Source organism: Schistocerca serialis, chromosome 2 (assembly GCF_023864345.2).
Source record: "Schistocerca serialis cubense isolate TAMUIC-IGC-003099 chromosome 2, iqSchSeri2.2, whole genome shotgun sequence".
NCBI classification, from domain to species: domain Eukaryota; kingdom Metazoa; phylum Arthropoda; class Insecta; order Orthoptera; family Acrididae; genus Schistocerca; species Schistocerca serialis.
Window position 1 is genome coordinate 983,368,683 of NC_064639.1, and position 25,239 is coordinate 983,393,921.

The 25,239-nt window shown below is 44.9% G+C and overlaps 1 protein-coding gene across 1 annotated transcript in view; it reads right to left on the reverse strand.

Moving 5' to 3' along the window:
- The window catches only part of LOC126456574 (voltage-dependent T-type calcium channel subunit alpha-1G), a 795,987-nt gene that overhangs the window by 427,234 nt on the left and 343,514 nt on the right, over positions 1 to 25,239 (reverse strand). The window contains exon 11 of the mRNA XM_050092321.1: positions 8,877 to 9,136. Within this exon, the coding sequence (XP_049948278.1) occupies positions 8,877 to 9,136 (260 nt within the window). The remainder of the gene's footprint in view (positions 1 to 8,876; positions 9,137 to 25,239) is intronic.

Sequence of the window (25,239 nt, forward strand, 5' to 3'; positions counted from 1 at the left end):
GACACGCTCTGGCACAAAATCGACAACTGTCAATGAGACTCACATAGCAGGAACTGCTGACGCAGCACGGACATCGTCAACACCAGATTTTACAAATATTTTTGAAAGCGGAGCACCTATTGCGGAACTGTGTTGTACAAAGTGACTAACGAGCAGAAGACAACACAATTGGAAAACAGGTGGAGCTCTCGTTGAAATGTGTGACCGAGATCTGTCTGCGATCATTTCAATCTGGAGTAAGGCAGTCAACTATCAGAGTTGCGCTGCAGAGCTGCTTTGCATTACATTTCGGCTGTTATTGTAAAATGTGGAGCATCAGTGCCTTGACTTAACACAAAGTGGTCTTCACTGACAGTTTTACACCAGATTTGTAAGCAATAACATAAATGCTAACGACGTATTCTGTTTATATGTTGAGTTTTATTTGCCTTATGACACAATTCCGCGATCTCATTAGACTTCTCTAGTAAAAAGTAAATAAATAAATAAATAAATTCTGAGCCTCCCAGATTTTCATTCAGATTTAGCGGAAGAACCAATGTCACAATTTGTCAGTGTTTATCATAAAAACAGGCGAAATGTCTGAAAAAAATTTATGACGGTTTTTAATCAACTAGAAATTAAAAAATTAAAAACACAAGTAGTCTAAAGGGTAATATCCAGTATGAATAAACACATGAAATCTGAAAATACGTTTTTGCTGTTTATCTTGTTATGTTTTTATTTTTTATGTTGTAGTTTAGATTTTAGAAGCATTGGTAAAATACTTTATATTTTATCAGTAATTTCGTTTTCTCATGAACAATTGTTTTTAATTAGTGATAATTTATACAAAAATTTGTTATCCTGTAACTCACTGGTGAACGGTAACTTTATGTACTTAACACCTCCTACTTCCCTCCCCACACGCATCCCCAGTTTCGACGTACAATTCAGCGAGATGCTCGGGTGTTCCCTCTCATTATTTGAACATCGAGACAGACATGAACGGTGACGAAGTAATGAGTGTTATCGACAGGGTATCTCAAGGTGATTCCGTATTTCCGGATTTTTGGAAGGCTTTTGGCACAGTTTCTCACAAGCGAGTTCCAATAAAATTGCATGCTTAGGAATATCGTCTCAATTGTGCGATTAGATACGTGATTTCCCGTCAGAAACATCATTGTGTTGTAGTGACTGACAGGAAGTCATCTAGTGAAACTGAACTGACTCTTGGCGTATCCTATGGGAGCGTTCTCAGTCTAAGTAAACGATTTAAGTTGAGCAGTTCTCTTAGATTGTTTACAGATGGTGCTGTCGTTTACCGTCCAGTAACGTTATTAGAATACAAAAATGATTTAAAGAAGACGTTTCCATGGTGCGAAATGTCCACGTTGACCATAAATATTAGCAGGTGAGAGATCCCCTACAAGAGTACTACAAAAAATTCCGTTAAACTGGGTCTGCACAATAAATCACAAAAATTTAAAGATCGGAGGGGCACACAGAAAATGTTGTGGGGAAGGCGAACCAAATATACTTTTTGGTAAAAAATTTAGAAGATGCCTACACGATGCTTGAACGTCCTCTTCTGGAAGCCTTCTTGGATAAGATTTATGGACATCGAATACGTTCAAAGGGCAGCTCGTTTTGTATTATCACGAAGTAGGGGAGAGGGTTCACGTTATGATATGCGAATTGGCCGGCAATCATTAAAGCAAAGGGGTTTTCGAAATTTCAGATGCCAAAATTCTCGTCCGAGCTAGAAAATATTTTGTTGGCTGCACCTACGTGGTGAGAAATGACTATCGTAATAAAGTATGAGAAATTAGAGTTTGCTCGGTAAGATTAAGTTTTCCATTTTTCCCAAGTACTGTTCGAGAATGGAACGGTCAAGAAATAGTCTGAAACTGGTATCACGAACGGTTTGCGAAAAAAATTAGTGTGATTTGCAGAGTAATTACGTAAATGTGTATACAACGTATCCAGGCTTAAACAGTTAATGTAATTTTGTACATGCACCGGGTGCCCCTCTTCAGAGTCGTCGGGCGCATTTTCTCCGACGTTTCGGCGGATGTTTACAATTTTTTTTTCGCAATGTGGAGCTTGCGTTAACCCATGGAAATTCTGCTCGTCACGTCTTTCATGCGACGGAAAGCGTCGGCCTGTTTTTCGTCACAAACAGTACGATTTTTAAAGCGGAATTTCGCAGGACCATTCGATAGAGTGGTCCCCAGTTAGTGTAGTTTTATCGATATGTGTTAACAGTGACAGTAAGATACGATGAATAACCAGCACTCCAGGAGCGATCGAGCAGCGCTGCTGCACGGCAGTAGCAGGCAACGCGGCGAGGGCTGTGCTATCGCTGTAGGAGTTCTGCTTAAAACATATCACGATGAGCATTTATTTGGGCTAGCTCCAGCTAATCGCCGGAGAGTATTGAAACGATTGCAAATGATGGGCAAACTAAAACTGGCCCGGAAAATGTTTCATGCACCTTAAGATAGGCAACCCAATTTACATCGTGCACGTCTGGGGTAGATGGTGTAAGTTGTTTTTTCTGTTTTGAGACGCATGAAATATTTTCCGGACCAGTATAATTTGGTCCATCTTGACATATTTATTTACCTAGTAGTGTGGGGCTTCCTGTATATTTGTCATTTTTGTAGCTGTGAAGACAGGCTTCAATGGCCGAAACGAGTAATCAAATTTACTAGGTTGTTGTCCACCTGAGTAGCTGCGTAGTAACGTGCTCACCTCCCATGCAAGTGGGCCCGGGTTCGATTCCCGGAGGGTTGGAGACTTTCTACACTTGGGAACTGGGTGTTGTGTTGTTCTCATCATCATTTCAACTCATCGCCGGCGCGCAAGTCGTGAGTCGAATGAAATAAGACTTGCACTTGGCGGCCGAACTTCCTCGAACAGGGGCCTCCCTGCCAACTATGCCGTACGCTCATTTCCATTTATCGGGTTGTTGTATTTAAGGGCAGCTACACGTGAAGGTTCATTGTGGGTTGTAATTATTGTATGGCAGCGAAACGTAGTAGATAAACTAAGGCTTTAATGCTAAGCCAATTTGCACTTGAGAAAAATTCCATTGCTGCCACTAGATGAAAATCTGGCGCTGTAAACTGTTTTATGGCGGTGCTACATCTAAGTTCTCATTTGACAAGCCATAAAGTGAATGAACAGTATGGCCGTCGAGAAGAGAGACCGTGCGCTGTTAGTCAAAGTATTTTATGTGAACGGCGGAAATTGCAGTGCTGCATTGAGAGAATATCGCCCACTGAATGGTTTGAGGAGAGGCCCAATGTCATTACATGGGTTAAAGAAGATGATAATGAAATTCGAAAACGGGTGAGCTAGGTGTAGCACCTGGAAGAGGAGGGCGTTCTACCCCGGTGAAAGTTGTTGAGGAGATTGCTGTGGCTATTACTGACCATGCAGCACGTGCTACTGTAGTGCTAGTGCTCGAGCAGTGTCACGAGAACGGTCCTATGGTCAGCAGTCTGTTTTGCGGTCTACTTTAAACTGGTACCCGTACAAGATCCAGATGCTGCAGCAACTGAAACCTGATGGGCGCAGCAACGTTCTGAATTTTCTCGCAAGGATCGAAGCTGATGACATATCGTCAGGCAATATAGTACGGAGTGACGAGGAACGTTCTTCACTCAAGAGTGCAGTGTGTACACATAACTGCCGAATTTGGGGCCTGTTGTGCACAAAGGGCCATTGCACTCGCCGTATGTGACTGTGTCGCGTGGATTTAGAAAATGGTTCAGATGGCTCTGAGCACTATGGGACTTAACTTCTGAGGTCACCAGTCCCCTTGAACTTAGAACTACTTAAACCTAAGTAACCTAAGGACATCACACACATCCATGCCCGAGGCAGGATTCGAACCTGGACCGTAGCAGTTGCGCGGTTCCGAAATGAAGGGCCTAGAACCGCTCGGTCACCACGGCCGGCGTGGATTCAGAAACACATTTATTCTGGGTCCGTTCTTTGGAGAGAATATACCCAGAGTGCCTTTCAGATGTGCCGTGACGTCTCCAAACTATAGAGACCTTGTACAGCATGTGATTACCACTCTGGATATGCGCGTCTGTGTGGAAACCACTCTTTTCATGCAAGAAGGGTAACACTTCGTGTCGATTGCGCAGTGAAAGATCTGTTTAATGCAACTTTCCACGAACGTGTTATCTCCAAATGTTTTCCAGGTGCATGACCTGCAAGATCACCTGATCCCTTCCATGTGGGTTTTGGATCTGGGGTTATTTGAAAGAACGCTTTTAAACGTTTTTATCAGGGGCACGTTCGGTCTCTACATGACCTGAACGGCAGTGGGCAGTACACAGGAACACGTTGTTCAGATGCCACCGGAACTGCTGCGAGTAACTGTTGATCACCGCGTTTTACGGATGCAGCATCTCGTTGATGTATCAGGTGCTCATATTGGGGAAATTGTGTAGCCGGCAGTTCATAATAAAATCAACATTATGCCTTTATCAGTTGATAATCTTTGGATAGTTTGGGGCAACAATCACATAATAGCGCTTAAATAAAGTTTCAGTCAAAAGTGCAGTAAAATGGCGGAATTTTTATTTAAAAAAAGTTTCTCACTTGTTTTCTGCCCACGTCCTGTTAATGACTCATTGCATACGAAACACATCTATTCAATTTCTTCCATTACACCGTTGCGGCTGATTCAGCAACCAGTGTAAGATTTTAGCAAAAAATGCAATCTTGGTTGCAGAGAATTTTATTTTCAAATTTGAATTACGTGTTTTGCTATGTAGGAATTTGTACACAACGGTAAGGACAGGTGGGCTACAGAGTGGTCCAGTAACTTTCGTCATGGCAAAGCTGGGCACGAGCACGAATGATTAACGAACAAGCTGACACAGCAAGCAGAAGATTTACTTAACCTGTATTTCTACATGTGGACGAAAGTTCATTACAAAGAATGCAGCAAGAAATAGAATCCAGCTCTCAAGGTCAACAAGGAAGATACTCCCTAAAGTAAGCACAAACAACGGTGTCGTAGCGATGAGGCTCCCAGTGCAAGTGGGCTGAGCGGCTGCCGCCGGCCGTCCTGTACCATGGCGGCTGAGGGCACTCGTGGTCCAGAGCCGCTGGAGTTGTGGCTCAATGGGCACACACCATTGGGTCTGCCTGATCCCGCCTGACCGCTATCAGCGTCTAACGGAAACTTACAATTCTGTTACCAACGGTGTCGATATCTGATACCACACCTTTAGCCTGTGGTAGGTATCTTCAGATTATAGAATCTTGTGACGTCACACACAATACATAAAAGTGATTACACGATGCAGACACATCGCAAAATGCAATTATACTACTGGTCATTAAAATTGCTACACTACCACGAAGATGACGTGCTACAGAAGCGAAATTTAACCAGCAGGAAGAAGATGCTATGATATGCAAATTATTAGCTTTTCAGATCATTCAGTCAAGGTTGGCGCCGTTGGTGACACCTACAATGTGCTGAGATGAGGAAAGTTTCCAACCGATTTCTCATACACAAACAGCAGTTGACCGGCATTGCCTGGTGAAAAGTTGTTGTGATGCCTTGTGTAGTGAGGAGAAATGCGTACCATCACGTTTCCGACTTTGATAAAGGTCGGACTGTAGCCTATCGCGACTGCGGTTTGCGGTATCGCGACATTGCTGCTCGCGTTGGTCGAGATCCAATGGCTGTAGGCAGAATGTGGAATCGGTGGGTTCAGGAGGGTAATACGGAACGCCGTGCTGGATCCCAACTGCCTCGTATCACTGGCAGACGAGATGACAGGCATCTTATCCGCATGGCTGTAACGGATCGTGCAGCCACGTCTCGATCCCTGAGTCAACAGATGGGGACGTTTGCAAGACAACAACCATCTGCACGAACAGTTCGACGACGTTTGCAGCAGCGTGGACCATCAGCTTGGAGACCATGGTTGCGGTTACCCTTGACGCTGCATCACAGACAGGAGCGCCTGCGATGGTGTACTCAAAGACGAACCTGGGTGCACGAATGGCAAAAAGTCATTTTTTTTCGGATGAATCCAGGTTCTGTTTACAGCATCATGATGGCCGCATCCGCGTTTGGCGACATCGCGGTGAACGAATATTGGAAGCGTGTATTCGTCATCGCCGTACTGGCATATCACCCGGCGTGATGGCATGGGGTGCTATTGGTTACCCGTTTCGGTCACCTCTTGTTCGCATTGACGGCACTTTGAACAGTGGACGTTACATTTCACATGTGTTACGAACCGTGGCTCTACCCTTCATTCGATCCCTGCGAAACCCTACATTTCAGCAAGATAATACACGACTGCATGTTGCAGGTCCTGTACGGGCCTTTCTGGATACAGAAAATGTTCGACTGCTGCCTTGGCCAGCACATTCTCCAGATCTCTCACCAATTGAAAAGTCTGGTCAATGGTGACAGAGGAACTGGTCACAATATGCCAGTCACTACTCTTGATGAACTGTGGTATCGTGTTGAAGCTGCATGGGCAGCTGTACCTGTACACGCCATCCAAGCTCTGTTTGACTCCATGCCCAGGTGTATCAAGGCCGTTATTACGGCCAGATTTGGTTGTTCTGGGTACTGATTTCTCAGGATCTATGCACCCAAATTGTGTGAAAATGTAACCACATGTCAGTTCTAGTATAATATATCCGTCCAATGAATACTCGTTTATCATTTGCATTTCTTCTTGGTGTAGCAATTTTAATGGCCACTAGTGTAGGATATCAAAAAGTTTAAAAATCTCATTGCCTGTCAAATGGGTGGCAATGACGAAGGAACCCAGTAGACAGGCATTGGTGATTTTCAAGTTTTTGTTATTCTGGTCGCATTTTGCGATGTATTCTCATCGTGTAATCGTTCTTAGGGATGGCTTGCTCAAGGACAAGTTTCTGTAATCTGAAGATGCCCACCACAAGCGAAATGCGTCATCGAAATATGATAATAAAGACCTCCGCAACGAAGACTATATTTTTATCTCACAATTCTATGTGTCTTTCCTGCATTCACAGCGCCATATTTGCACCCTGTGACCAAAATCAAAACTAATTTTTTTCCAGTAGAGATGGGGGCCGCAGTAACGGATTAGAGTATCTACCAAATTTCGCTGCCATACGATAATTTGAGTGCACATTGGATATCTGTGAGTAACTGCTTTTCAATAATAATATCCTGGTATTACATCGGATTTGTAACGACAATACATTGAAGCGCTAAAGAAACTGGTGTAGGCTGGCGTATTCAAATACAGAGATATGTTAACAGGGAGAATACGGCGCAGTGGTCGGCAACGCCTCTATAAGACAAGTGTCTGGCGCAGTTGTTAGATCGGTTACTGCTGCTACAATGGCAGGCTATCAAGATTTAGGTGTGTTTGAATGTGGAGTTACAGTCGAGTGATGGGACACAGCATTTCCGAAGTTGCGATGAAGTGGGGATTTTCCCGTACGACCATTTCACGAGTATACCGTGAATGTCAGGAATCTGGTAAAGCATCAAATCTCCGACAGCGCTGCGACCGGAAAAGATCCTACAAGAACAGGATTAACAACGATTGAAGCCGCCGGTGTGGCAGGGCGGTTCTAGGCGCTTCAGTCTGGAACCGCGCGACTGCTACGGTCGCAGGTTCGAATCCTGCTTCGGGCATGGATATGTGTGATGTCCTTAAGTTAGTTAGGTTTAAGTAGTTCTAAGTTGTAGGGGACTGATGACCTCAGATGTTAAGTCCCATAGCGCTCAGAGCTATTTTAAGCCAACGAGTGAAGAGAGTAGTTCAACATGACAGAAGTGCAGCCCTTCGGCAAATTGTTGCAGGTTTCAAAGCTGGGCCATCAGCAAGTGTTAGCGTGCGTACCATTCAACGAAAAATCATCGATATGGTCTTTCAGAAGCGAAGGCCCACTCGTGTACTCTTGATGACTGGACGACACAAAACTTTACGCCTCGCCTGGGCCCGTAAACGCCGACATTGGACTGTTGATGACTGGAAACATGTTGCCTGGTCGGGTGAGTCTCGTTTCAAATTGTCCACATCTCGAGGTCTAGTGGCTAGCGTTGCTACCTCCGGATCACGTGGTCCCAGGGACTGGGTGTTCGTGTTTCCCTCATCATTCCATCATCATTTATTGCGAGATTGGACTGTGTTTAGATTGGGGCAGTGTACGGACGCTGATGACCGCTCATTTGAGCGCCCCACAAACGAAACATCATCATCATCGTCATCATCAACATTTCTAATTGTATCGAGCAGATGGAAGTGTACGGGTTTGGAGACAACCTCATGAATCCACGGACCCTGCATTTTAGCAGGGAACTGTTCAATCTGGTGCACGCTCTGTAGTGGCGTGGGGCGTGTACAGTTGGAGTGATACGTCTATATACGACTCTGACAGGTGGCACGTACGTAAGGATCCTGTCTGTTCACATGCATCCAATCATGTCCACTGAGCATTCCGCGGACTTGGGCAATTCCAGCAGGACAATGCGACACCCCACACGTCTAGAATTGCTAGAGAGTGGCTCCGGCAACACTCTTCTGAGTTTAAACACTTCCGCTGGCCACCAATCTCTACAGACACGAACATTATTGAGAATATCTAATGCGTTGCAATGTGCTGTTCACTTCTGCGTGTGTGGGACCCCTATACACTATAAGGCAGGTGTACCAATTTCTTTAGCTTTTCAGGGTACTTTAGTAGTGTTTCCGGTTCTCGCAAACAGGGCTGGAAAGAAGGCGTTGAGTATTCGCGGCGGAGCTTTGTGACAAACGTGAATAAACTGAGTGCGGTGGACGGGGGGGCGTGCGGCTCACCTGTCGCAGCGGCGGCGGCTGCGGCGCGGCGGGCGTCCAGACGTTGCCGTCGCCGGTCTGCGTCATCTTCTCGCTGGAGCAGACGTTGCGCGCGGCGCCGCCCGCGCCCGCTGCGCCCCCGGGGCCGGCGCCGGCGCCGCCGTGCAGCAGCACCACCTCGCTGAACATGACGCTGGAGCGCCGCCGCGGGCCGCCCGGCGGCGACAGCAGGCCCGGCGTCGCCTGCGGTGCACGGGCCGCGCTCGGCTCAGGGGATCGCTCCACACTCACTACTACCGTCTCTCTGTGCCTCAACAAATCTGCTAGCGTGGGACAAGGAAGCAGGACAGGTTAGGATTTAACGTCTCGTAGAGAAGGAGCACTCGAGCTCACGTGGGGGATGCATGGAGGAGAAAATGGGCAGTGTGCTTTTTAAAGAAAATGTCCGTGGCGTTTGCCTTAAGCGATTTAGGGGAAAAAAACCGGATGTCCAGACAGAAATATGAACAGTCGCCCTACCAAATGCGAGTCTGTTGTCTTGGCAGTGCGTCTAGATGCAGCTGGAGAAGTCACGTTGGAAAAGCGAATGAACAACCAGAACGATTTTAATAGACAATGGATCACTTCTTTTAAATACTTATATGGATATGGTGTCTGTTCTTTCGGACATGTCCGAAAGAACAGACACCATCGATGATCTGCAGCCGTATAGAACGAAGTTAGAATTATATATTAATACCTTCAGAGGGTCTATACAAGGGCGATGTACTTGAGGACAATATTATGGAAATGGAAGAGGATGTAGATGAAGATGAAATGGGAGATATGATACTGCGTTTGAAGAGTTTGACAGAGGACTGAAAGACCTGAGTCGAAACAAGGCCCCCAGAGTAGACACCATTCCATTAGAACTACTGACAGCCTTGGGAGAGCCAGTCCTGACAAAACTCTATCGTCTGGTGAGCAAGATGTATGAGACAGGCGAAATATCCTCAGACTTCGAGAAGAATATAATAATTCCAATCCCAAAGAAAGCAGGTGTTGACAGATGTGAAAATTACCGAACTATCAGTTTAATAAGTCACAGCAGCAAAATACTAACGCGAATTCTTTACAGACGAATGGAAAAACTGGTAGAAGCCGACCTCGGGGAAGATCAGTTTGGATTCCGTAGAAATGTTGGAACACGTGAGGCAATACCGACCGTACGACATATCTTACAAGGGAACATCCCCATCGCACCCCCCTCAGATTTAGTTATAAGTTCGCACAGTGGATAGGCCTTGAAAAACTGAACACAGATCAATCGAGAAAACAGGAAGAAGTTGTGTGGAACTATGAAAAAACAAGCAAAATATACAAACTGGGTCGTCCATGCATAGATATGCAACATTAAGGGGTTGTGACACGAGGAGCGCCGTGGTCCCGTGGTTAGCGTGAACAGCTGCGGAACGAGAGGTCGTTGGTTCAAATCTGCCCTCGGCTGAAAATTTTAACTTTTTATTTTCAGTTTATGTGAAAAACTCTTATGTTTTCATCACTTTTTTTGGAGTGATTATTACACCAACAAGAAAACCTAAATCGGGCAAGGTAGAAGAATCTTTTCACCCATTCGCCAAGTGTACTAGTTAGGTGGGTCGACAACATATTCCTGTCATGTGACGCACATGCCGTCACCAGTGTCGTATACAAAATATCAGACGTGTTTTCCTGTGGAGGAATCGGTTGACCTATGACCTTGCGATCAAATGTTTTCGGTTCCCATTGGAGAGGCACGTCCTTTCGTCAACTAATCACACGGTTTTGCGGTGCGGTCGCAAAACACAGACACTAAACTTATTACAGTGAACAGAGACGTCATTGAACGAACGGACAGATCATAACTTTGCGAAAATAAAGAAAGCAAAATTTTCAGTCGAGGGCAGATTTGAACCAAGGACCTATCATTCCGCAGCTCTTCACGCTAACCACGGGACCACGGCACTCCTCGCCTGAGAGTGCCCTTAATGTTGCCTATCTTACGCATGGACGACCCAGTTTTTATATTTTGCTTATTTTTTCATAGTTCCACACAACTTCTTCCTGTTTTCTCGATTGATCTGTGTTCAGTTTTACAAGGCCTATCCACTGTGCCAACTTATAACTAAATCTGAGGGGGGTGCGATGGGGAGGTTCCCTTGTTAGAAGAAAGATTAAGGAAAGGCAAACCTACCTTTCTAGCATTTGTAGACTTAGAGAAAGCTTTTGACAATGTTGATTGGAATACTCTCTATTAAATTCTGAAGGTGGCAGGGGTAAAATACAGGGAGCGAAAGGCTATTTACAATGTGTACAGAAAGCAGATGGCAGTTATAAGAGTCGAGGAGTATGAAAGGGAAGCAATGGTTGGGAAGGGAGTGAGACAGGGTTGTAGCCTATCCCCGATGTTACTCAATCTGTATATTGAGCAAGCAATAAAGGAAACAAAAGAAAAGTTCGGTGTAGGTATTAAAATCCACGGAGAAGAAATAAAAACTTTGAGGTTCGCTGATGACATTGTAATTCTGTCAGAGACAGCAAGGGACTTGGAAGAGCAGTTGAACGGAATGGACAGTGTCTTGAAAGGAGGATATAAGATGAACATCAACAAAAGCAAAACGAGGATAATGGAATGTAGTCTAATTAAGTCGGGTGATGCTGAGGGAATTAGATTAGGAAATGAGACACTTAAAGTAGTAAAGGAGTTTTGCTATTTGGGTAGCAAAATAACTGATGATAGTCGAAGTAGAGAGGATATAAAATGTAGACTGGCAATGGCAAGGAAAGCGTTTCTGAAGAAGAAAAATTTGTTAACATCGAGTATAGATTTAAATGTCAGAAAGTCGTTTCCTAAAGTATTAGTATGGAGTGTAGCCATGTATGGAAGTTAAACGTGGACGATAAATAGTTTATGCAAGAAGAGAATAGAAGCTTTCGAAATGTGGTGCTACAGAAGAATGCTGAAGATTAGATGGGTAGATCACATAACTAATGAGGAGGTACTGAATAGAATTGGGGAGAAGAGGAGCTTGTGGCACAACTTGACTAGAAGAAGGGATCGATTGGTAGGACACGTTCTGCGACATCGATGGATCACCAGTTTAGTATTGGAGGGAAGCGTGGAGGGTAAAAAAGAGATGAATACACTAAGCAAATTCAGAGGGATGTAGGCTGCAGTAGGTACTGGGAGATGAAGAAGCTTGCACAGGATAGAGTAGCATGGAGAGCTGCATCAAATCAGTCTCAGGACTGAAGACGACAACAACAACAACCCTCAGCTGCTGAAAGGCGTTGATACATATCAACGGGGAAAGGTGAAAATGTGTGCCCCGACCGGGACTCGAACCCGAGGTCTCCTGCTTGCATGGCAGACGCCATGGGCACTGAGGATAGTGCGACTGCCGATGTCCGAAAGAACAGACACCATATCCATATAAGTATATAGTTCTGGCAATACCGGCCATGACCTTCCTCTTCTGTGCGGATGCACATATATTACCCGAACTCTTACGAGACTTGGTAAGAATGTCTTCTACGTGTAATGAGTGTGTTGGGTAGGGACTCTGCGAATTTAGAGTGTGGACATATAAGGTGAGAATGTGGGTCTCGCGGGAGGCGTGCGCGAGATAGTCCCTGCAATCGCACTATCCTCAGTGCCATCGGTTGCTCAGCGTGTTCTGTCAGAGGGCTGCTCGCCCTCTGTAATAAAAAAAACTGAGTACAGGAATCAACGATCAACTTGAACGGATGTCTTGTGACGTCCGCCCAGAGCAAACGCAACGAACAATACCGAACAAAAATGAAAAAAAAGACGGATAGAGCTTCTCCCATGCAAGCAGGAGTTCCCGGGTTCGAGTCCCGGTCGGGGCACACATTTTCACCCGTCCCCGTTGATATATATCAACGCCCGTCAGCAGCTGAAGATATTAATACATAACCTTTTTTATAGGTCTGCGTAGTGTCTACTCTTTCGGACAAGTCTGAAAGAACAGACACCACTCTTTCTGTTAGCTGACTCGCTTCGATGGGCAATGGATGCACCACCTTCAGTGCGGGCGCACAATTCTATGCGAGCTCCTGCGGGAATCTCAAAGTAGCGAGCAAGGAGGACGTCGAGGGGGACTGCCGATGGGTAGCGCTAGGCGGGAGTGTGTGTCAGCTGAAAGGCTTGCCGAGACAGTCCGAGCAACTGCGGTGAACACTGTGTCCAGAAGGCACAGTGGTTAACGCAACTGCCTAGTAAGCAGGAAATACTGGGTTCGATTTCCGGTCCGAGCACATTTTCACTTGTCGCCGCTGAATCCGCATGAAGTTCCCATGCAACTAACATCAATAAACCCTCCCCTTCCCTTTCCTCCCCCCCCCCTGCCTCTCCTTCACTTCAAATTTAAATTTTTTCCCTTGAAATCGGCCTGGTTTTACAACATATTATTACCTACTCTTCTGGGTAAAAAAAAAAAAAATCCTACCGAGCGAGGTGGCGCAGTGGTTAGACACTGGACTCGCATTCGGGAGGACGACGGTTCAATCCCGCGTCCGGCCATCCTGATTTAGGTTGTCCGTGATTTCCCTAAATCGCTCCAGGCAAATGCCGGGATGGTTCCTTTCAAAGGGCACGGCCGACTTCCTTCCCTGTCCTTCCGTAATCCGATGAGACCGATGACCTCGCTGTCTGGTCTCCTTCCCCAACACAACCAACCAACCAACCAAAAAATCCTATTCTTGAACATAATCGCAATTTAATGCGACGGCCTTACGCCACCTTAGTGAGAGGACCTTTGTGCCCACGTAACACCACTCTACTGCTCGACGTCGGATAATGTTCGACAAAAGATTGAGACACTCAATCTCATAACGCGCAATCTATTCCGCGCAGATGGTCCTTCCTTGCTCTTTATGGTCTTCACTTAAGTGGCCAAGAACTCTCCGGACATACAAACCTGAGTACTCCAGTTGGTGTAAGAGTGTGTCAGCACTGTCAATAGAGACATCCAGTTGAGCAACGAGGTGTTTGATTGTGATCCGTCGATCACCTCGAGTAGAGTGTCCGCACATTCCTACATTGCAGGAGTCACAGGTGTATATGGCCGACAAGCACGTGAGACATCCGATAGGTTCGAGCAACATTATTGCAATCATGATAGACGCATCGCCCAATGATTCACCGTGCTTTCGTTCACTACCACGTCTAGGTAGACATTCTGCAAGTGCCTATGAATATCTGAGATGCTCTAGTTTTCCGCCAAAAGAAACTAAAGAACAGCGCTCTGCTCGGAACGTACCTTTGTTACAGATGCTATTTTGAAGGCTATGTACAGCGCTGCCACCCCTCTGAACTTCATGAGACTATAGTTTTCCGCGATGACCCACAGAAAATTTCAAAAATTTATTCAACCGAAATTGGCCGAGAAAAAGATGTGTTGCATTACTTATTCAACGTCCTTCATACAGTCGGATTCCGATGAAGCAAGTTTCAGAGTACCAGGAAAATATTACGAGTGGGAAACCCACAACACCAGATGCTACGAGTTCTCCCAAGAATTCCACGTGTCGTGACGAGCAGATGGGAGGCTGCACAAGAGCAGAAACAAAGGATGAGTCCAGACGTAACAAATAAAGTGACAGATTCGGGACCCTTTGATGATGAGCAACCCGCTGGTATATTAATAATTTGTATACCAATTTTACTTCGTTTTGTCTAAAAATTCAATCGATAATTACAGCATTAGAGTAACATTTTGGGAAGTAATGAGAAGGGTTGTTGAGAGAAAAGTAGATTAACCTGGTTAAAATGTTACACATGAACACAAAAGTAATGAATGACATGGGAAACAAGCTTACTCAAAGTATTTTACTAGACAAATGTCTAAACCAGGTTGTGGAATGTCATCTATTATTTATTTGGAACAGGCTACGAATGGCTGATACAAAAAACGCTCAGGCCGGTGATCAAGTTATTTTCTCTCAAGATCAAGAGGATATGGATACATGCTGAGGAAGCTTAAGAGGGGGACATCAAACGGAGTTCGGCAATAAGTCAGGAAAAGACGCAGTGAATGTTTAGGGGACTGTATTTGATGAAATCTGACGCTGAGAAAGCTAAAAATATTCGGGAACAATAACAGATAACTTGGGTACATGTGACAAGGATATTAGTTCCAGGACAACAGTGGGGAAGAGAGCTAATAAAGCTTTGCGTGGAGTAATACGGAATAATAATATTGAGCAAGACACAGAAAATGATATTTAAAATGTGGTGGACAAAATAGTTTGATATGGAGCTGAAATGTGGCCTGAAACAATGAAAGTTACGCAGGAAGTAGAACATGGGAATTGAGCTTTATGAGAAGATATCTCAGTTAAGGAGGCAAGATACTCGTAGGATATGAAATGTGTAGGTGTGGAGGCGAATGGAGATAACGCGCTCCGTAACAAAAACTTTGGAGGTTGGAACGCTTCAGACGTACAAGCATGTACAGAGAGTGCCCAGCCATAGATGGCCAAGGAAGATTTTAAACTAGCAGCCTCCCGCAAGAAGAAGGAGAGGAAGGCCAGCACTAAGATAGAAAAAATCATACAGGAAGCAATGGAAGACACAAATCTAGCCCCGGCAGACTGCAACGAAAGAGGCCTGTGGAGGTCGAAAACAGCTAACTCCTGGGGGAAGCTCCGAAGTAGAAGAAGAAGATATTTCAGAAAGGAAGAAAGCGATGTAATTATAGGCCAGACATACAGAGGAGCTGGAATCTCGGCTGCCGTCGTTTTGAGAGCAGTTAATAGCGTGTTCGAGATGGCGGTATCGTTAAAACGATTCAAGTTTGAAGGGGGGTCTTCTTAGTCGTGAGACGCACTAAAACACAGAAGAGACAGCCGCTCTAACGGTTGATACGGCGCCAGGGCAGGGAACTTCTGTGGCCAAAGGAAAGTGGCCAGTCTCTGTGGCCCATCAGGCTAGAAGTATACGCTCTTCCTTTGAAGGCGTAGGTATATTAATGTGGGGCAGCAATCGGTCTTTAAAAGGCCTGGCCAGCGTCACTTCTGCCCATTGTGTGAGAACTTCTCGGAGCGACTAGTAGATGCCGATTCTACACCGCCTGAGACCGCATTGTTCTATACTCACAGCCATGCTGTAGTAAAGTTAAACTGTTCATTAGTTTGAATACAGGTCAGTAACGTCGATCGATTCCATCGCCGTTTCGTTCGTTTGGTCATAGCGAGTATTTCTACATCTGCATTCCGCAAACTACCTTACTTTGAGTGGCGGAGAGAGTTTGTGTATCACTGCCACATCCCCTTTTTCTGCTCCAGTCGCGTATGGTTCACGGGAAGAACGATTTGCTGGTAAGCCTCCATGTTGACTCGAATCTCTCTAATGTTATCTTCATGGTCTTTTGTCGATTTATACATAGGAGGAAGCAATTTACAGGGTGTTTAAAAAGGACTTTACAACTTTGAAAATTCATATAATTAATTCATAGTACTTTCAGAGGTGATTGTAATGTCAGTTTGTAGGGAAATACATCAAATTTTGTCTCGCGTAGTTCGCTAGTGCCAAATTAGAACGTAAGGAGCACTAGTAGTTGTTGTGTTAAGGATGGCGGCCTTCACTGGACTCGAGCGTGCTAGCTGTTTGTTTTGATTTGAAGAATCGAAGTCGGCGACAACAGTTCAGCGTAATTTCCGTACCAAGCACGCTAAAGACCCTCCTAGTACGCCTACAATTTATGAGTGGTACAAATGTTTTGTGGAAACAGGGTGCTCGGTAAGACATGGGGAATCCTCAGGTCGTCCAACCACATCTGACGACATCCTTGAGCGAGTGAGACAACGTTTTGTCAACAGCCCTACGAAATCGACCCGGCTTACATCTAGCTAACTGCAAATCGCACATACGACTGTTTGGCGTGTGTTGGAAAACCGTTTGCATTTGAAACCGTACATATTGACGTTCGTACAAGCAATAAAAGACGCTGATAAAATTACTCGCAATAACGTCTGTACGTATTTGTTAAATCGATTACTTGAGGATGAACATTTCTTGGACAACATCATCTTTTCTGACGAGTCGAATTTTTACTTAAGTGGCAAGATTAGTACACCTAACTGTAGGATCTGGGGCAGTGAACATCCACATAGAACATTGCAACGTATTCGTGATAGCCCTAAACTGAACGTTTTTTGTGCATTGAGCAAGAACAAAGTGTACCGCCCCTTTGTTCTGTGAGAGAACCATCAATGGGATAGTGTATCTGAATATGTTACAACAATTTTTGATACCACAGATCGATGAGGATGACTAAGAACGAAATGTTCACTTCATGGAAGGTGGTGCACCACACCATTACTGCCTGACTTCCGGGATTTTCTCAGTGACCGCTTTCCAGGTCAATGGATTGGCCGTGATGCGCCAATTGCATGGCCCCCACGTTCCCCAAACCTGACACCACTCGATTTTTTTATGGGGATTCATAAAGGACGTCATGTTTGTACCTCCTGAGCCGGCTTCTCTATCTGAACTTAGAGCAAGAACTTGCGCCTCCACTGAGCAAGTTACACCTGCAATGCTACAGCGAGTTAGGGAAGAAATAGACTTCCGATATGTTCAGGATAACCAACGGAAGTCACAAACAACATCTTTAGTGTAAGGTAAAATAACTTGATGTGTTTCCCTACATAATAACACTAAACCCAGCTCTATATCTTGTTTCAACGAATTTATATGAATTTTTAAAGTTGTAACGTCCTTTTTGAAACATCCTGTATTGGTTGTCTATTCTAGAAATGTATTCTCTCGGAATTTTAACAGTAGATCGTATTGTGATGCAGGACGCCACCCTTGCAGCGTCTGCGTCTGAGTTGAGTGATCATCTCGCGGATGCTTTCGCGCTTACTAAATAAACCTGTAGCGAAACGTGCTGCTCTTCTTTGAATCTTCTTAGTTTATCAATACTATCTGGTACAGATACTCAGGTGTTGGCTATACGAATGTTTTGTAAGCTAGTTCCTTTTTTGATGGATTGCGTTTCCTGAGAATTCTTCCAGTAATACTCTGACATCTGATGTTTACGTGGCCTTTTCATTTCATATCGTTCCGTACGTTACGTTGAGGGTCAATTGCGACTCCCTGGGCTAAGCGTTGATCCTCTGCAGGTCTTCCTTCATTTCGCTAAAATTTTGTAGCGTTGCGTCTTCTCTGTATACAACAGCATTATCCGCTAAAAGCGTTATGGAACTTCCGACGTTCTACACACATCGAAAAAAGTTTTTCATCACCTCGGTTCCGGGAGTTCCGGAACCTCTACAGGAAATTGGAATAGAGATCAACATAAACATCGTTTCCGCCCTTTTTATTGCTCATGGAAACCACACATTGCATGTTGTACCACCATACAGCGAGACCTTCAGAACTGGTGGTCCAGATTGCTGTACACACCGGTACCTCTAATACCCAGCAGCACGTTCTCTTGCATTGCACGTCGTGGCATACTATCCACAAGTTCATCAAGGCACTGTTGATCCAGATTGTCCCACTTCTCCACGGTTATTCGGCGCAGATCCCTCAGAGTGGTTGGCGTGTCACGTCGTTCATAAACATCCCTTTTCAATCTATCCCAGGCATGTTCTATACGGTTCATGTCCGGAGAACATGCTGCCCACTTAATCGAGCGATGTCGTTATCCTGAAGGAAGTCATTCACAAGATGTGCAGGATGGCGGCGCGAATTGACGTCCATGAAGACGAATGCCTCGCCAATATGCTGCCAATATGGTTGCACTGTCGGTCGGAGGATGGCATTCACGTATCGTACAGCTGTTAAGGCGCCTTCCATGACCAACAGCGGCGTACGTCGGCCCCGGATAATGACACCCCAAAACAGCAGGGAAACTCCACCTTGCTGCACTCGCTGGGCAATGTGTGTAAGGCGTTCAGCCTGACCGGGTTGCCTCCAAACACGTCTCCGACGATAGTCTGGTTCAAGGCATATGTGACACTCATCGGTGAAGAGAACGTGATGCCAATCCTGAGCGGTCCATTCGGCATGTTGTTGGGCCCATCTGTACCGCGCTGCATGGTGTCGTGGTTGCAAACATGGATCTCGCCATGGACGTCGGGAGTGAAGTTGCGCACCATGCAGCGTATTGCGCGCAGTTTGAGTCGTAACACGTCGTGCTGTGGCTGCACGAAAAGCATTATTCAACATGGTGGCGTTGCATTCAGGGTTCCTCCGAGCCATAATCCTTAGGTAGCGGTCATCTACTGTAGTAATAGCCCTGGGACGGCCTGAGCGAGGTATGTCATCGACAGTTTCTGTCTCTCTGTATCTCCTCCATGCCCGAACAACATCGCTTTGGTTCACTCCGAGACGCCTTGTTGAGAGTCCTTCCTGGCACGTCTAGGTTTGATTGAACTACAGACAACACAAGCTGTGTACCTCCTTCCTGGTGGTATGACTGGAACTGATCGGCTGTCGGACCCCCTCCGTCTAATAGGCGCTGCTCATGCAAGGCTGTTTACGTCTTTGGGCGGGTTTAGTGACATCTCTGAACAGTGAAAGCGACTATGTCTGTGATACAACATCCAAAGTCAACGCCTGTCTCCAGGAGTTCTGGGAACCGGGTGATGCACAACTTTTTTTGATGTGTGTATATTAGATCGTGTTTATACGAGAGCTTGCTAAAAAGTAATGCCTCCGAATTTTTTGTGTGAAAGCTCATCAAACATTTTAAATAGAACAAACGTCATTAACATTCTACATTTTTTTCTTTACGTCTACATAGTTTTTGGGGTGTCGTGTTTCAATCGGTAAAAACGGAACCCTTATTGGATCGCTTTGCTGTTCGTCTGTGTGTAAATTTGGCTGTAAAAACCCTTTTCCTTAGGAACGGGTAGACGTACGAAGTTGAAATTTAACATATTGAGGTGTACAGCCCCTTGGTGGTGTAAAAGATCGTAGCTTCTGAGTCAATGCAATCAAAATATACGGCTGTTTATGTCACATACGCTGATAGTCGCAATCTCACTCATCGACTCGTGTAGGGTACTTCTCATTGATCTGCAGTGATGAAATTTGGCAAGAAGTAAGGTTTCACAGTACAAGTAAAGAAAAAAAATCTCTCCGTCGTTTCTAGGTCCCCAGTTCAATACATACATACATGCACCTGTTGCAAATGTAGCAAGAGAAATACGACTGTTGCTACGGTACCGTACGAGCTCTGGTTTCTTTTGTCTTAGCGGTCCTCATGCGAGATACCTGTCGAAGATAGTAGGATAGTTCCGTATTGTGTCGCAAATGCCGGTTCCCTAAACTTCCTCAACCGTGTGTCGCGAAAAGAACATCTTCTCTCCAGAGACTCCAGTGTGACGTCATGGAGCGTTTTCGTATTACTTTCGTGTTGACTAAACCTACCGGTAACCAGTCTTCTTCAACGACTATTTTTAACTCAACCTGTGGAGATCCTAAACACTCGATAGTACTCAGGAATGGGTCACACAAGTGTTCAACAGTCTCCTTTATAGATTTACACCTTTCTAGAATTCTCCCATTTCTGAGTCGACCATTCACCTTCACTACTACTGTACGTACTTGCTGCTCTATTTCTGCTTTGCAACATCATCCCTAGATATTTAATCGACGTGACAGTGCCAAACAGTGCATCACTATAACAGTATTCGAACATTACAGGATTGTTTTTCCTACTCATCTGCATTAGCTACATTCAGAGCAGGCTGCCATTCATCACATCAAACACAAATCCTGTCCAAGTCATCCTCATTTCTCCTACAGTCTCAACTCAAAGATAAGACTTCCCGTGCTGCTCAACCTATCTGTCAGGTCGTTTACTTATAGGGTTTTTATAAATTAATTACACAAAAATAACTTTAAATTGCGAAAAAAGATGAATAACTTGCAAAAATGTTTGATACAGCACTGAATGCCGTCGTAAATGTTGTTTTAACTGACGAAATGATCACATGGCAAGGGTTCTATGGTCAGAGTAGCTTTTCTGAGGTCACTAAACTATGTTTTCATCAGCATATTTTCAGCAATTAAGCTTTGTGACGCGCTGTCTCTGTATAATGGGCACTTCACGTCTATAGAAATATACCCAAAGTGGTGCTGCAGTGACAAAAAATGAAGACAAAGGTTCTTAACATGCCTGAAAAGAGCTTAGAATGACACGAAAAATTATCTAAAATTGGAAAGACTGAAAATCGAGTAAACTATTTAAAGTAAAATTTTTAAATTTTTAAAATGCAAACCATAAGCCGATCTTTCGCAATAAACTGCAACCGAGGAGCAAAGTACGCAGGAAAAAAATTAAAGTGAGCGATTTCGTGTTAACCTTATATTGTGCCTAAGGTCTTGTTAAGTATGTCAAAGCACATAAACCTGCCGAAGTGCACTACCAGAAAAAAATTCGCAGCACCAAAACAATTAATGTTGAGCAATAAACTTTTGGGAATACTTTTGTCTAGGTAACAATGAAAGTGATCAGTGCTGCAAAATCACAAGTAAATGCTGGCATATTAATAGCTTGTGTAACCGCCAGAATGTTTAACGCAAGCATGGAAAAGTGCATGCGTTGTGTTGCACAGGTGCTAGATCTCAGTTTGCGTGATGGAGTTGTATGCTTGTTACTCTTGGTCGGTCAATACAGGGACGGTTAATGCTTTTTGTGGATGACGCTGGAGTTGTCGTCCAATGATGTCTCACACGTGCTCGATAGGCTACAGTTCTGGTGATTGAGCAGGCCAAGGCAACATGTCCACACTCCGTAGAACATGATGGGCTGCAACAGTGGAACGTGGGTGAGCGTTATCCCGTTAGAAAACACCACTTGGAATGCTGTTCGTGAATGGCAACACAACAGGTCAAATCAGCAGGTTGACGTACATATTTGCAGTCAGGGTGCGCTGGATAACCACGAGATTGCTGCTACCGTCATCCGAAATCATACACCAGACCATAACACCACGTGTAGGCCCAGAGCGTCTAGCACGCAGACAGGTTGTTTGCAGGCTTTCAACTGGCCTCCTTCTAACCAACTCACGGCGATCACTGGCGCCTAGGCAGAACCAGCTCTCATCAGAAAACACAACAGACCTCCGCTCTGCCCTCCAATGAGCTCTTGCTTGACACCACTGAAGTCGCTAACGACGATGGATTAGAGTCAGAGGAATGCACGCTACGGGGTGGCTGTCTCGGAGCTGTCCTTGAAGTAACCGATCAGTAACTGTTGGTTGTGTCTCTGTGATGCCAAGTGCTGCTCAAACTGCTGCTCCAGATGCAGTATGATGTGCCAGAGCCATATGCCGAACATGATGGTCTTCCCTCTTAGCAGTGCAGCGTGGCCTTCTGGACCCCGGTCTTCTTATTCTCGTGACCACCACTGCCAGCAATCATGTACAATGGCAACATTCCAGCCAAGTCTTTGTGCAGTAACTTCCAGCTTCTCGTAGCCTTATTACACGATTCCATTCAAACTCAATGAGTTGTTGATAATGGCGTCTTTGTCCCCTTAAACGAATTCTTGGCTAACATCAATTCACCACGTCCAATGTTAAAGATAACCAACGTTCACGACTTTTACAGCATGTGCGTAAAGGAAACCTGATTTTCACCCTCATGGTGGCGCTATACGCCACTCCTATGCGTTCGATACAGTTCCCCAAAGTCGTTTAATGAACAAAGGAAGAGCATATGGACTATCAGACCAATTGTGTGACTGGTTTGAAGAGTTCCTAGATAACAGAACGCGGCATGTCATTCTCAATGGAGAGAAGTCTTCCGAAGTAAGAGCGATTTCAGGTGTGCCGCAGGGGAGTGTCGTAGGACCGATGCTATTCACAATATACATAAATGACCTTATGGATGACATTGGAAGTTCACTGAGGCTTTTTGCGGATGATGCTGTGGTATATCGAGAGGTTGTAACAATGGAAAATTGTATTGAAATGCAGGAGGACCTGCAGCGAATTTACGCATGGTGCAGGGAATGGCAATTGAATCTCAACGTAGACAAATGTAATGTGCTGCGAATACATAGAAAGAAAGATCCCTTATCTTTTAGCTACAATATAGTAGGTCAGCAACTGGAAGCAGTTACTTCCATAAATTATCTGGGAGTACGCATTAGGAGTGATTTAAAATGGAATGATCATATAAAGTTGATCGTCGGTAAAGCAGATGCCAGACTGAGATTCGCTGGAAGAATCGAGAGGAAATGAAATCCGAAACAAAGGAAGTAGGTTACAATACGCTTGTTCGCCCACTGCTTGAATACTGCTCAGCAGTGTGGGATCCCTACCAGATAAGGTTGATAGAAGAGATGGAGAAGATCCAACGGAGAGCAGCGCAGTTCGTTACAGGATCATTTAGTAATCACGAAAGCGTTACGGAGATGATAGATAAACTCCAGTGGAAGACTCTGCAGGAGAGACGCTCAGTAGGTCGGTACGGGCTTTTGTTGAAGTTTCGAGAACATACCTTTACCGAGGAGTCAAGCAGTATATTGCTCCCTCCTACGTATATCTCGCGAAGAGACCATGAGGATAAAATCAGAGAGATTAGAGCCCACACAGAGGCATACCGACAATCCTTCTTTCCACGAACAATACGAGACTGGAATAGAAGGGAGAACGGATAGAGGTACTCAAGGTACCCTCTGCCACACACCGTCAGGTGGCTTGCGGAGTATGGATGTAGATGTAGATGTGGATGGAACAAAATTTCAGATGTAGCCTTCCAATTTCTTTTATGTCACACAACTCCTTCTTGGTGTCCCGATTTTTTCCGTCAATACATGTAAAAAAAAAACAGTCAAAATCTATTTAGCTATATAATTTATAGCTGGCCGCTGTGGCCGAGCGGTTCTAGACGCTTCAGTGTGGAACCGGGCGACCGCTATGGTTGCAGGTTCGAATCCTGCCTCGGGCATGGATGTATGTGATGTCCTAAGGTTAGTTTGGTTTAAGTAGTTCTAAGTTCTAGGGGACTGATGACTGCAGATGTTAAGTCCCATAGTGCTCGGAGTCATTTGAACCATAGTATTTATTTTCTATAAGCAGTACATCTTGCTGTAGCTGCGAAAAGAAGGGACCCACTGGAAAAATGCTCCTGGCGCAGCACAAAAAGGGCGACTATGTTCCCCTAAAGGTCTCTGACAGAAAAGTGGGGAATCAATTACCTCAGTCCCCAGTCTGCCTTCTTCACCACAAAAATTGGACCTGGGACATATTCGCATTTCTTTGTACTAAAGGAGAGTAGGAGAGCTACCGTGACCAGTAAGAGAATGGAGGGAGGCCATTGAGAGAGAAAAAGTGAAGAGACCGTGATGATGAGAGAGAGAAAGTGACAGTGAAGGAAAAGAGAGATGGATGAAGACAATAGCAGCGGAGTAGAAAGAGGGAGGAGATTGCGGTGTTCGGTGAGAGAGTGAGAGTAAAAGTGAAAGAGAGATGGATGGAGGTAGAAGTAGTGGGAGCAGAAGAGAGAGGAAGGAATGGAAAAGATTAAAGAGAGATGACTGGAGACCATGCATGTGCTTGCGGGGTCTAGACCCACCTCAGACCGACGAACTTGAGCGGGGTCTGAACCCACCTCAGACCGGCGAACTTGAACACATAGATGTAGGGAAGGGCATATTTTTGAATGAATTTTGTAACGCGTGGATATAGGGGAAAAATAAGTTGGAGCCCCCAAAGTTTTTGAGCTGCCGAGGTGTAGTGGAGACAGCGGCAGTAAGAAAGAAAGACAAAAGGGGTCAATGTACTGAGAGAGAAGATAGTGAAGGTGGGATGTACTATAAATCGATGGGAGAAAAAGAAGACAGTGAGAGAGATGTACCAGGTGTAGAAGTATGAAACCGGAATTTGGTTGCAGTAATTACACGTCTGTGGTTTGAAATTGATAAACAATATTTCATTCAAAATAATCTCCATTGCTATTCATACATTTCTCCCACCGCTCTGGCGGGTTATGAATGCCACACCAAAAGAACAGTTCTTCTTTTGAAGCGAACCAGTCAGCGAGCCATTTTCGTACATTTACGTACGAACTGAAATGTTGTTTAGCGAGAGGTGTCCCAGTGATGCAAATAGACGATAATCGGAAGGAGCCAAGTCTGGAGAATAAGCCGCATGCCCTAGTATTTCCCAGACCCGTTTTACTGTGTGTGATAGGGCGTTATCATGGAGCAATATGACTTTGTGTTGTCTTTTTCTATATTCCGGTCGATTTTCACGTAATGCTCGATTTAAATCGATCATTTGCTGTTGGTAGCAATCAGTGGTAACGTTTTCACCAGGTTTTGGCAGCTCATATTCGGTGATACCTTGTGATCCCACCAAACACAGAGCATTGTCTTCTTTCCAAAGCGATTTGGTCTTGTAGTGGATGTCGATGGTT